At 36.0% G+C, this 12,514-nt stretch overlaps 2 protein-coding genes and 1 long non-coding RNA gene across 5 annotated transcripts in view; 2 read left to right on the top strand and 1 right to left on the bottom strand.

Moving 5' to 3' along the window:
* The window catches only part of HAUS3 (HAUS augmin like complex subunit 3), a 10,345-nt gene extending 3,804 nt beyond the window's left edge, over positions 1 to 6,541 (top strand). The window contains exons 4-5 of one of the 2 annotated variants that reach the window (XM_017539020.1): positions 2,082 to 2,310; positions 6,218 to 6,541. In XM_017539020.1, coding sequence (XP_017394509.1) covers positions 2,082 to 2,310; positions 6,218 to 6,451 — 463 coding nt within the window. In that variant the 3' untranslated portion in view covers positions 6,452 to 6,541. The remainder of the gene's footprint in view (positions 1 to 2,081; positions 2,311 to 6,217) is intronic. The other variant, XM_017539021.2, reaches the window with a different exon arrangement.
* A 1,682-nt stretch (positions 6,542 to 8,223) lies between these two features.
* Positions 8,224 to 12,514, top strand: part of POLN (DNA polymerase nu) — a 157,990-nt gene continuing 153,699 nt past the window's right edge. The window contains 1 exon segment of the mRNA XM_017539023.2: positions 8,224 to 8,978. Coding sequence (XP_017394512.2) covers positions 8,846 to 8,978 — 133 coding nt within the window. The 5' untranslated portion in view covers positions 8,224 to 8,845.
* LOC108311580 lies at positions 10,403 to 12,218 on the bottom strand. 2 transcript variants are annotated; one of them, XR_005201940.1, is made up of 3 exons: positions 12,180 to 12,218; positions 11,730 to 11,941; positions 10,403 to 10,487 (listed from the first exon to the last, which is right to left on the bottom strand). It is a non-coding gene; the product is annotated as an uncharacterized LOC108311580 (long non-coding RNA). The 2 variants fall into 2 exon arrangements; XR_001828281.2 differs by having other exon boundaries at positions 10,431 to 10,535.

Genomic DNA, 12,514 nt, shown 5'->3' with positions numbered 1-12,514 from the left:
TGCTCCCTTTTCCATTTATGTTAGATCTAAAAGTAGCTACTTTATACCTGAAGTGGATGGGTTGGAAGAATGAATGGGTTTCATTCTCCTTTCGGCATCATTATTTATATATCTCATTTTAGATTTGGGGCAGGAAGTTTGAATATAGCTTAGCATAGTAGGTATTGCTGGGCAGGGGATTGACTGCATTTGGAGAAGGTAACAGTGGAGAGGGGAGAAGACTTCATTTCTGTGTTTAGTTAGGAGAATGATTGAGAATGAATGCCAGCTCCCAAGCTTCATCTGGATGTCTGAGCAATTGATGGCACAGGGATGCTGAAAATTGGAGGGCTAAAGTAGTCTTTACGACCTCAAAAATCTGGCTCCTACTCCTCATTTTTCTCCAGGTAGGGTAAAAACATCTAATCTTTTTGTTTTCATGTTAATAAAATGAGGGGCCTGGATAGGGTTGCCTCATTGCACAATTTCAGGGGTTACCATTGACATCATGATTTATGTGAATGGTACCCCTTGGAATTGTGTAGTTACATCTATAAGACTGTAATTGGCAGCTTTGGGATTGAACTAGTTTTAGGAAGTCTGTTACAACTTGATAAAATAACTTTTAAAACAATTCTGAGAAAAAGAGCAGACCTTTTTTTGTTAAAGATATGTGGAGGGTGCTATCCCAGATTTTTCCATTTGTCCTGTAGAATAATTTTCTGCAGTTAATGTTTGACATATTAAAGTGGGCTCATGGCTCATCAAGATTTTAATTTGCTAACCAAATACAGACAAAACTGGAGTAGCAAAAGTTTATTATTATAGCTATTTATGTAGCTCTTTATTGTTTACATTTTACATTGTTTTAATTTTACATCTTTATATTTTACATTGTTTACATTTTCAGTTTTTCTCTTTTAATCCCACCACAATCCTGTAATATAGGTAGGTTAAGATGTGGCATAGTTAAGATGTGGAAATAAGTCTGAAAGATCGATTTGCCCTGGGTTTCACATCCCGGAAAACTCAGACCTAGACCTAGGTCTTCTGTTTCAAATTCATTCCTTGCTGGCTGGCTTGCCTGCTTGCTTGTTTTTTCCTTCCTTCCCTCCTTTATCTCCTTGCTTTCCCTTCCTTTCTCTCTTCCTTCCTTTTCTTTTTCTTTCCTTTTAAGACAAGATCTCACTGTCTTGCCCAGGTGGGAGTACAGTGATGTGACCATAGCTCACTGCAGCCTCCAACTCCTGGGCTCAGGCGATCCTCCCACCTGAACTTCTCAAGTAGTTAGGACTACAGGCACGTGCCACTATGCCTGGCTAATTAAAAAAAATTTTTTTTTGTAGAGATGGGGCTTCATTATGTTTCCCAATCTGGTCTTGAACTTCTGGGCTCAAGCAGTCCTCCCACAGTGCTGAGATTATAGACATGAGCCATAGCCTGTTTGTACTACATCATAGTTATATTCTGTGAAACAAGTGTTTTCTTTGGAGGTATCTCCGAAGTGCACTTTGAAGTATGTTAGTGGCAGCTAAAGTTAAAAGAATTTTATATGTAAAACTTGGTTGGTGGGGAAGCTGGGAATTCAGTAATAGAATGTATAGCTAATGTAGTAGTTAGAATATGTATGTACTGAAATAGTACTACAGTTAGAGTGGTTTTAGTTGCTTGATTTTAGCAGACACACACTTTTTTTTTTTTTGAGACAGAGTCTCACTGTCGCCCAGGCTGGAGTGCAGTGGTGTGATCTTGGTTTAGTGCAACCAGCACCACCTGAGTTCAAGTGATTCCCCTGCCTCAGCCTCCTGAGTAGCTGGGATTACAGGTGCAGGCCCCCACGCTTGGCTAATTTTTTGTATTTTAGTAGAGACAGGGTTTCACCATGTTGGCCAGGACAGCCTCAATCTCCTAACCTCATGATCTGCCTACCTCGGCCTCCCAAAGTGCTGGGATTACAGGTGTGAGCCACCCTTCCCGGCCCAATATTTTTATAAGTTGTTACTTAGCTATCCCCACAAATGCCCCAGTACAGTGGATTGTAATTTTGAAAATGATACTTATTTGAAAATTCTGACTTAAAATTTTTAACTTTTATATTTTAGGCTTTACCAACTTTTGGAGGGAGAGAACAAGAAAAAAGAATTGTTTCTAACTCATGGAAACCTTGAGGAAGTGGCTGAGAAATTGAAACAGAATGTTTCTTTAGTACAAGATCAGTTGGCAGTATCTGCTCAAGAACATTCTTTCTTTCTATCCAAACTAAATAATGATGTGGACATGCTTTGTGATGCTTTGTATCAAGGAGGAAATCAGCTTCTGCTTAGTGATCAGGTGGGTATTTGCCATAGTAGTTAAAAATGCTTTTTAAAAAAAAAAGTTTGTTGTAAAAGATATTAAAGAAAATGTTAACAATAGGAAATTATTACCCCAATTCCATTGCCTTAATATAAAATATATTTTTATATCTCCTAATTTTTGTTCACATATAAATATATTTTTCAGATAGTTTTTGATGAGTATGCACAGAAATTTAAAAATGTATACAATTGTTCAGACACCAAAGGATATGTAATGTGTATATTAGTGTTTAAAAAAGAAAAAAACACCTCTATTGTTTTCACTCATCTTAGCAAATCTAAGATTGCCTTTATATCTTTAAAATCCTCTATGTTTAGTTACTGGTATATGCCCCTCCTAATATAATTCCCCTCTCTTCTTCAAAGAGTAACTATCATGCTTAATTTTGTCCATCATTTTCTTGCTTTTATGTATAGTTTATTACACACACGTATGCACACACATATATATATATTCCTAGACTGTATATTTAGTTGTATATGTTGTTGTTTTTTGAGACCGAGTCTCGCTCTGTCACCAGGCTGGAGTGCAGTGGTGTGATGTCAGTGCCCTGCAACCTCTACCTCCCAGTTCAAATGATTCTTCTGCTTCAGCTTCCTGAGTAGCTGGTACTACAGGCACATGCTACCACACTCAGCTAATTTTTGTATTTTTAGTAGAGACAGGGTTTGGCCAGGATGGTCTTGATCTCTTGACCTTGTGATCTGCCTGCCTCAGCCTCTCACAGTGCTGGGATTACAGGTGTGAGCCAATGCGCTCAGCCTAATTTTGTATGTTTTTGAACTTTATATGCTGTTATTATACTGGTGGTATTATACTGATGGTATGTATATTGATGGTATGTGTCCTTCAATGACTTGCTTGCTTTTTCAGTGGCTTAACATGTTTTTGAGACTTACTCATGTTGATACATGTAAAGCTATATAGTTCATTCAGTTTTCTCTTTTGTATAGGTAGTATTCCATTATATGATATTCCACAATGTAGTTATCTGTTAGATTGACAGACATTTAGGTTATTTCCAGTTTTTGTTACTATAGGTCACACTGCTATGATAGTCTTGTATGTTTCATAGATGCACAGTTCTACTTTCTCCACATCTTTGCCAACACTTGTTATTTCCTGCAGTTTTTAAAATAGCCATCCCAATGGGTGTGAAGTGGTATCTGTGATGGTTTTTTTTGAAAGGTCTCCCATTACTGATTTTTGCCTTCTTGATATATTGGGAATTGTGTAAAAATTTCTGCTCTGATGGTGGATTTCAGAATTTCTCCATGTAGTTTTGTATCATTTTTTTCTTTATGTATTTTGAGTCTATTTTTTTTTTAGTTATATCCAAGTTTAAAATTGCAGTGAACAATTATCCTGGTGGTTTTAAATTGCAGTGAATCAAAGCATTTAGCATTGCATAATGACTATTCCTATGATGCTTTTTGTCTTGATATTCTTTTGTCTCATATTAATATTCCTGTGCCATTTTTCTTTTGCTTCGTAATTATAAGGCGTATAGTTTTTTTTATACGTGTCCAGTAAGTTTTTATTATTAAGTCCTGATTCATGGACCCAGGATAGGGATCATCATGTACCCAGGGCCCCCTTTACCACCCTGGGAGAAGGATGGAAAACAGGAAAGGTGGGGTGGAACCAGTTCAGATCTTCCCAAGAAACATGCCTTTGTCCCAGGCCAAGACTGAGGATATGGGGCAGAGGGACTTGTACACATGCCAGTACCATTTGCACACAGAGACATCATCCTCTTTAGCAGTCATTACCTTCTTGGAGTGGTAGAAGCCCAGGTAGTTGTGCCAGCAGTTCATGTTCTGGTTCTGGTTGGTGAGTGGCTGTCAAAAGGGACAGTTCCGTAGTTCTTAATTTTGATCTTCATTTCTTCTGCCATGGTGCTAACTTCTAAAGAACCTCAGCAAAGACCGTAGTTTTGTTTTTACTTAGCATGATGAAATAAACATTTTTACTCTCCAAATAGTTTTCTTTTAATGTTAACTGTACCCTATTGATTTAATTACTGTGCCATCATGGTTATTGTTACTGGGCATTTTGATAGTCTTCATTTTTTTCTTTTGTTTGCTCTTGAACATCAGTATCTTTGTGTATCTTTGGGTATGTAGCTTGTTGTTGGATACTTCCATCTGGATAAATTCTTGGAAACAGGATCATTGGGGTTTTTTATGCTAGGGCGATATATATACTTTTTTTTGCCTTTGTACTGCTTTTTAAAGGAGTTTATAATGCTACCAGTGCTATTTAAGTGTCTAGTAGACACCATTGATCATAAGGAACACCATCATTTTATGAATTGCTAAAACAAAAAACTCTTAAACTGACATAATGTTTTCTTATTAAGAATTTTTGTTTTTCATACTTACTAGAAAATATCTTTTTAGGTATAAGTAGACATAGATTTTTATCATACCACTCTTGGACATATGTTAAAAGGAGAAAAATAATTTAAATGGTTAGGGTAGTTCTAAAGCTTCACATTTCAGTGTCCAATTCTAAGTTATTTTTTTGACTCAAAGTTGTTTGTAATTTTCCACATTGTATATCAAGAATGTTGGTGAGAAAGTATTTCTTAAGAGTACCTGGCCAGAAACAATCATAATGAGATTCTTGATTAAGATGCATCTTCATTTCAAATATGAAAAACATGTATCCAGTAATTACTAAAATATGGTAATTTCACTGCAGTCTTATCACTGGGTATCATTAGTGTTTTTCTCTATCTTAATGTGATATAAAATGCCATATCAGTTTTGTGTTTCTGTTATTAATGAAGCTGAACTTCAGTATCTGTAGCAATACTGTTTTAGCAATTATGTGATTTTTAGTATTTAATTGAAGGTAAAGATGAGATCATTGTTTCTCGTTATATTCAAGTTTACCAAGTTTGTCTTAGAGGAGATCACTAAATGTAGATATAATATCAAAGTTACTTGATTTTCAAAAATATGTATTTTAAGAAGTACTGCTCTGTGAATTGGCATTTATGACAGGTCTTAAGTCGTCATTCTTGAACTTGTACATTAGAATCATCAGGGAGCATATCAAAATGCAGGTCCCTAGTCCTGTACAGAGATTAAGTAATTTAGTCTAATGTGGGGTACAGGAGTCTATATTCATAACAAGTACCTCAGATAATTATGATGCTTGTGGACCATGCTGAGAAGCTGTGAAAAATTGAGGGTAGTTAGAGCAGCAGATTTTCTGAAAACCTCTTTGGTGATACTGGCTAAAATTTTAAGTAAAATGCTTAATTAGAAAGCTATGGACACTTGCTAATAATCTGGTTTAAATGCTAGAAACTGAGGAATTTGAATTTATTATAATAAGTGTGAAGGTTCTGGCATGGCTAGATTCTTGAGCAGGAAAATTACATGATTAGTCAAGATGATTTTTGTAGAATATCATGTGTAATTATATCTGGTAAGAAAATATGAAAAATGGAGACTTGTGTTTAGATAATTCTTTTTTATTGGTCTTATATTCTGTACCTTCTTTCTAGAATAAACAGAGAATAGGCTAAAACAATATTTGATTAATTAAGCAGAATATAAGCTCCATGAGGGAGATTTTGTTCATTTTTATCAGTAATCTCTAAAACAGTACTTGGCACAATGATATTTGTTGAATATATGAATACACAGAACAACTTACATATCAAGTACTCTTCAGGAAGGGTTTGCTTAAAATTATCAGAAGTTGTTGCAATTAACCTGTTATGGATTTTAAATTGAGATTTATTGCTAAAATTGTGGGAAGTTATTAAATCGTTTAAAGTCTTTCCATGTAAGTTATATTTTAATTTTATAATTGGTGTTAGGAATAAAGTGTTTGAATTTTTATTTTTATTTTCCTTTTTTAGGAGTTAACAGAGCAGTTTCATCAAGTTGAATCTCAAATGAATAAACTAAATCATCTCCTCACTGATATTCTTGCTGATGTGAAGACAAAAAGAAAAACTTTGGCAAATAATAAATTACATCAAATGGAAAGAGAATTATATGTATATTTTTTAAAAGATGAAGATTATCTGAAAGATATTGTGGAGAATTTAGAAACCCAATCAAAAATTAAGTCTGTTAGTCTTGAAGATTGAAAATTACTGAAAACTGAATCTTTATTACTGATGCTCTTTTATTAGGAGGAGACTATGTATAATAAACATTACGAAATTTTTTAAATTTGAGGATAATGGAACATTTCATTTGATGAATTCAAGTATTATTAATTTGACTTTTTTCTCATGTAGTACATTCAGAGTACCAGTACTTTATGACAAGCCTTTGTTTAGTGATACTAGTCCTGGTAATTTTTTACTTACAAGGAAAAAGCATTATTACATAATGCAAATATTTTTTAATACAGTAATCTCTTTTTAAAAATAGAAATTTTCTGCTGCTAAATTTTTTTTTTTTTTTTTTTTTTTTTTTTGTTTTTTTATTTTTTTTTTTTTTTTTTTTTTTTGAGATGGAGTCTCACTCTGTTGCCAGGCTGGAGTGCAATGGTGCAATCTTGACTCACTGCAACTTCTGCCTCCCGAGTTCAAGTGATTCTCCTGCCTCAGCCTACCAAGTAGCTGGGACTACAGGCGTGCGCCACCATGCCCAGCTAATTTTTTTGTATTTTTGGTAGTGATGGGGTTTCACCATGTTTGCCAGGATGGTCTCAATCTCCTGACCTCGTGATCCACCCATCTCGGCCTCCCAAAGTGCTGGAATTAACAGGTGTGAGCCACCATGCCTGGCTACTCTTAAATATTTTTAAATGTATTGAACTTCTAGTCAGCATTTTAAAATCTGTAGACCTTAGTATGTGAAATAGCCAAGTCCCCTCATATCTGACTGTAAAATAAAATTGTGCTGCTCAAATTGTATTCCTTCATAATTCCCTGCTATAGACCTTTAGTCTGTTTGTATATCTCTACTTGTACCACAGAATATTTTGACTTTATTGGCCATCATTCATTTTAGAGTCTGAATTCTGGGGACTCAAAAGTTTCTGCAAGATAGCTCAGCAGTGCTTTGACTTTAAATGTGACTTATACATCATAAATGACTTTCAAATGAAATTTGAAATTTTAATTTCAAAATTCTGTAAAAGTGGTTGTTCAAAAGATCTGTGGTACTATTTTAATCAGTTTAAGAGCAAAAATGTTTAATTGTATTTAATAATGGTATTTCGGCAACCAGAAAATATTTTAAGAGTTGGTCTAAAATAATTTTGAAGTAGCTCATCAGCTATTAGATGCTTCTTGAGTGCCCAATTTATACACGGCCTGTGATAAATACCATGTGAGCCTTGTAGGAATACCTTCAAGACTGTTCCTTACCTGCTTGTAGTACAGAATGCCCGTCTAAAAACTATGTATTTGGGGTGGTCTTTGTGAAATTTTTAAGCTATAACCATCAGAAAACAGGCATACTTCGATTAACCCTCTTGATTTTTGCAACCCATTGAACAAAAATATTTTGCCAATTATTGTGTTTGTTATTTAAAATTTTGCATTTATTATGTAAACCTTAACTTTGTAGCAGTTAATTTTGTTTAAGATTTTGCTGTCAGCTCCCTATCACTTGAGCAACAGTTTTTTGTTGTGTATATTTTTTTCTATTCTCTCTTGGGATAGAGAATTTACTTAAAATTTTTCTTTTCTCCAATAATGTGGAAAATAGGTCACCTGGTTTATGGTAGCAAATTCTGTTTAAATTAGTGTCAGTTATTTAGATGGGTGGCCAGATGCTTGATTTATTTAATTAACTAATTTTTTGAGACAGAATCTCTGTTAGTTACCCAGGCTGGATGGAGTTCAGTGGAATGATCTCGGCTCAATTGATTCTCCTGCCTCGGCCCCGAGTAGATAGGATTATAGGCGTACACCACCACACCTGGCTAGTTTTTGTATTTTCAGTAGAGATGGGATTTCACCCTGTTGGTCAGGCTGGTTTCAAACTCCTGACCTCAAGTGATCTACCCACCTTGGCCTTCCAGAGTGCTGACATTATAGGCGTAAGCCGTCATGCCCTGCCCAATTTAAATGCTTGATTTATACTGTCCCCATCCAGAACTTCACTTGCTCAGCCCAGGAGTCCGGCGGGGCTGATCAAGGCAGGGATGGTAGCTGTGTGTCTGCCATAATTACCCAGGTCAGTTATAATCGTGTTACTAGATTTATTTGAAGATTTGATACCATTTTTCAAATCTCAGGAAGTATTTGAGTAAATTGCTTGCTTCTAAATTGGTTACCTAGAAAATAAGTTCTATGTCTGTTTACTATGATACCTGGATTAAGTCTCTATTTTGCTTTTTTCTTAATATCCTATCTATATTATTGGATGATTGATGCCTATTTTCTATGGTTATAAATATAGACATTTTGAAGTCGGTATATAAATTTTTCAAAATAACTTCATTGTGTTTCCTGTTTTAAAGTCTTAGAATTAATATATGGGTATTTACCTTATGTTAATCTTACATTTAGGATTTTGTGAAAATGGAAAATTATGAGGCATTGGTAGGCTTTGATCTCTGTAAGACACCGCTCTCCAGTGTTGCTCAGAAGATTATGTCTGCTATGCATTCAGGTGATTTAGTGGATTCTAAGACTTGGGGAAAGAGTACAGAGAGTAAGTAATTTTTATGAACCTTTCTCTCTCTTGATACTTTGAATGTTAATTATTCTAAAGTCTAAGAATTGAAAATGGAATGCATGTAGACAGATGAAGCCCATCTCCCACCCCTTTTACACTCATTTAGTGTACACTGAGCTGCTCCTCACTAACTTTCATGTGCCCTTAACCTTCGTTGCTTTAAAAATGTAACACTTTCTTCCTTGTTCCAGGTGTTTCTGTCAAACATTCCCTTAGAACCTGGATTAGGTCTTTCACTGTCTTCAAAAGAGATGCTTTAATCTTGGTTCTCAGGTCATGGAACCCATACATAGTATTTGCTGTTGTGTGTGGTGAGCAAGAGATAGGTTTTTGACAATATGTGTATTATACTGCCATAGAAATGTAAACTCTTAGGTGGCAAGGATTATTGGATCAGTCCATGTGTGTTTATGACGTGGTACAATAGTAAAAGCAGTGCTGTGCTCACAGATGTCACTGAAATGTTTGTAACATCAGGGTTTTTGGTGTTTTATTTTGTTTTTTTGCTAACTAGCAAAGTAGTTTTTATTTTAAATTTGTAAGTCTGAGTCAATAATTTGTGGTTGATTTCTCTTTCTACAAAATAAGGCATAAGTGAGTGAGATATAATTGAGTGATGAAATTGAAATGAAATAATTGAGAGCGTTGCCAAATATTAGCACAAAAGCTCTTATAAACACAGCTTCTTGATTAAGATACAGTGGCACTTAACGTTTTGGTCTGTTGCTTATATACCTTACTGCAGTAGAAGTCATTAATAAACTGGTGAGAATTTTTGAGTGTGAATTACATGCCTAGCAATTGACAGTGTAAAACACTATCATAATCACATTTATTATTCCGTATATTTTTTGAGTAATAGAGTGGGTATATACTTGATAGATGTGGAAATATACTCCCCTTCAAAAACTGGTAAGAATAATGAAATGCCTCTGCCAGCTATAATATGAGGCTCTGATGAAAAACTTATGATAGTCCATCTCCTGTCAACTCTTGTCATTGTCCTAAAATACCCTGTTAATGCCTGTGACAATCACTTGAGTCCAGGAGTTCAAGTCCAGCCTAGGCAACAATGCAGGATCCTATCTCTAAAAATAAAATACCCCATTAAAATGTTAAAATCCTGGTTTTTGTTAAAGTTATTGAGAAGATAATAGAAAAAGATATACCACTTTTCTCTCGATTCTTAGATTGGGAAAAATAGTGAAATTTTCATAAGGATTTTGTATTTTCTATTGCTGTGTAACATTACTACAAGTTTACTGGCTTAAAATGACACAATTATTGTTGTACAGTTTCTGTGTGTCAGGAGTCTGTACTGACTCCACCGGGTCCTCTGCAAGGTGCACTCCAGGTGTCAGCCAGGGCTGGTGTCTCTCCCGAGGCTGCAGTGGGGAAGCATTCTCTTCTAAGCTCACATTATTGTTAACAGAATTCAGTTTCTTGTAGACTTTCAGACCGAGGGTCTCAGTTTCTTGCTGGTGTCTGGAAGGCATCCCCAGTTTCTGTCATGTGATCCTCTCTGTGGGCAACCTACAGTATGGCAAGGCAGCTCACTTTTTCTTTTTTTTTTTTGAGACGGAGTCACACTCTTGTTGCCTAGACTGGAGTGCTGTAGCATGATCTTGGCTCATTGCAACCTCCACCTCCCAGGTTCAAGTGATTCTCCTGCCTCAGCCTCCCAAGTAGCTCGGATTACAGGCGCACGCCACCGTGCCCAGGTAATTTTTGTATTTTTAGTAGAGATGGGGTTTTACCATGTTGGTCAGGCTGGTCTCGAACTCCTGACCTCATGATCCACCTGCCTCAGCCTCCCAAAGTGCTGAGATTACAGGTGTGAGCCACCGCTCCTGGCCTGCAGCTCACTTTTTCTAAGCCAGCAAAAGTCTCCCTAGCAAGACTGACATTACAGTTTTATGTAATGTGATCACATACATGCTGCTGCCCTTGCTGTGTTCTGTTGGTTAGAAGCTAATCAGTAGTCTCGTTCACACTCAAAGGGACAGGGGGTTACACGAGGACCTGATACCAAGAGGCAGGGATTATAGGAGCACCTTGGTGTCTTTCTACTACAGATTCTACCAGTTTCATTCCTTTATCATATGAATCCAAATTAAAGTTGGATTGCTGGTGGATCATTGATGAGTAATGCTGGACCTAAAGTTCTAATTGACTCCTGGATTCTTGTTTGACATAATAACTGAGCTGTTATTATGTCAAATTCTTACTTCTAAGAAAAATATTGTAAATTAGTTTTTCTTTCCATGAGCCTATTTCATACCAAATAAATATCGAAATTAAACTCAGAAATTAATGGAAATAAACTATGAATACTTGCTTTTAAAAACACTAAGTCACACCAAACTGTATTTAAACCTGTGATACTAGTCATTTTGGGGTTTAATTTTCTTATCTGCTAGACTGACTGAGGTGACTCAAGATACACATTCAGTAAAGATTGGATTGTTACATCTTTTTGAAACAGGTATAGATATTTAAAAACGCTTTGTCATGAAAAACACTAAAAATGCAAAACTTAAATTAATGTCAGAGAACATCCATGTAACTACCACTTAAATTGCCAACACCTCAAAATTTACTTCTCAATTAAAATCTCTCCCTGCTGAAATGTAACCATTATCCTGCCTTTTATGGCAACTACTTCATAATCATGAGCATTTTATATTGTTCCAGATACCTTTTTGGCAGCGATTACTCATTGCTTACCTCATTGAATCCATCCTTCTTTTCTGAGGCACACAGTTACGCTACATGGCTCAGTCTTGTTTCAGTCAGGTTTGACCAAGTGGCCAGGTGCCTGTCAGTGAGTTGTGAACTCAAATGGGTGTCATTTCCAGGTGAGGCTCCAAGATAGCTTGCCTGCTTCTCTGGCCTCTTTGCTTCCCACCAGTTGGAGCCGAAATGATTCTTCTCCCACCCTGCAAATAAGAGTGTCCTAGAGATTGTGGAACAACATGCTAGAAGGATGCTGGGCCCCTGAGTGACTTCAAAAATAGCTATACAACCTATTGAGACCATTGACCTCAGAACATGAGAGAAAAATAAACTTTTTCTTTTCTTTTTCTGTTTTTGGAGACAGGGTCTTGCTCTGTCACCCAGGCTGGAATTCATAGGTCATTACAGTCTAAACTTCCCAGGTTCAAGCAATCCTCTCACCTCAGCCTCCTGAGCAGCTGGGACTTCAGGCAATTGCCACCATGTCTGGCTGATTTTTTATTTGTTTTGTGGAGACAAGGTCTTGCTGTGTTGCCCAGGCTGGTCTCCAACTCCTGGGCTTACACGATTCTCCTGTGTCTCAAAGTACTGGTATTACAGGCATGAGCCACAGTACCTGGCCTACTATTTTTTAGTGTTACAAATTTTTTCCTCAACATTTTTAGGGAGTCTCTTTGTAATACATTAGGAAGGGTTTTTGTTTTTGTTTTTAAACAAAAACTAAAGTCGGTAATTCCTCACAATTTTCTTTTCTTTCTTTTTTTTTTTTTTTTTTT

This window comes from Cebus imitator, unplaced genomic scaffold (assembly GCF_001604975.1).
Source record: "Cebus imitator isolate Cc_AM_T3 unplaced genomic scaffold, Cebus_imitator-1.0 Scaffold117, whole genome shotgun sequence".
NCBI lineage: Eukaryota > Metazoa > Chordata > Mammalia > Primates > Cebidae > Cebus > Cebus imitator.
Note: the sequence above shows the minus strand (reverse complement) of the source record. Positions and strands in the feature narration are given on the sequence as shown.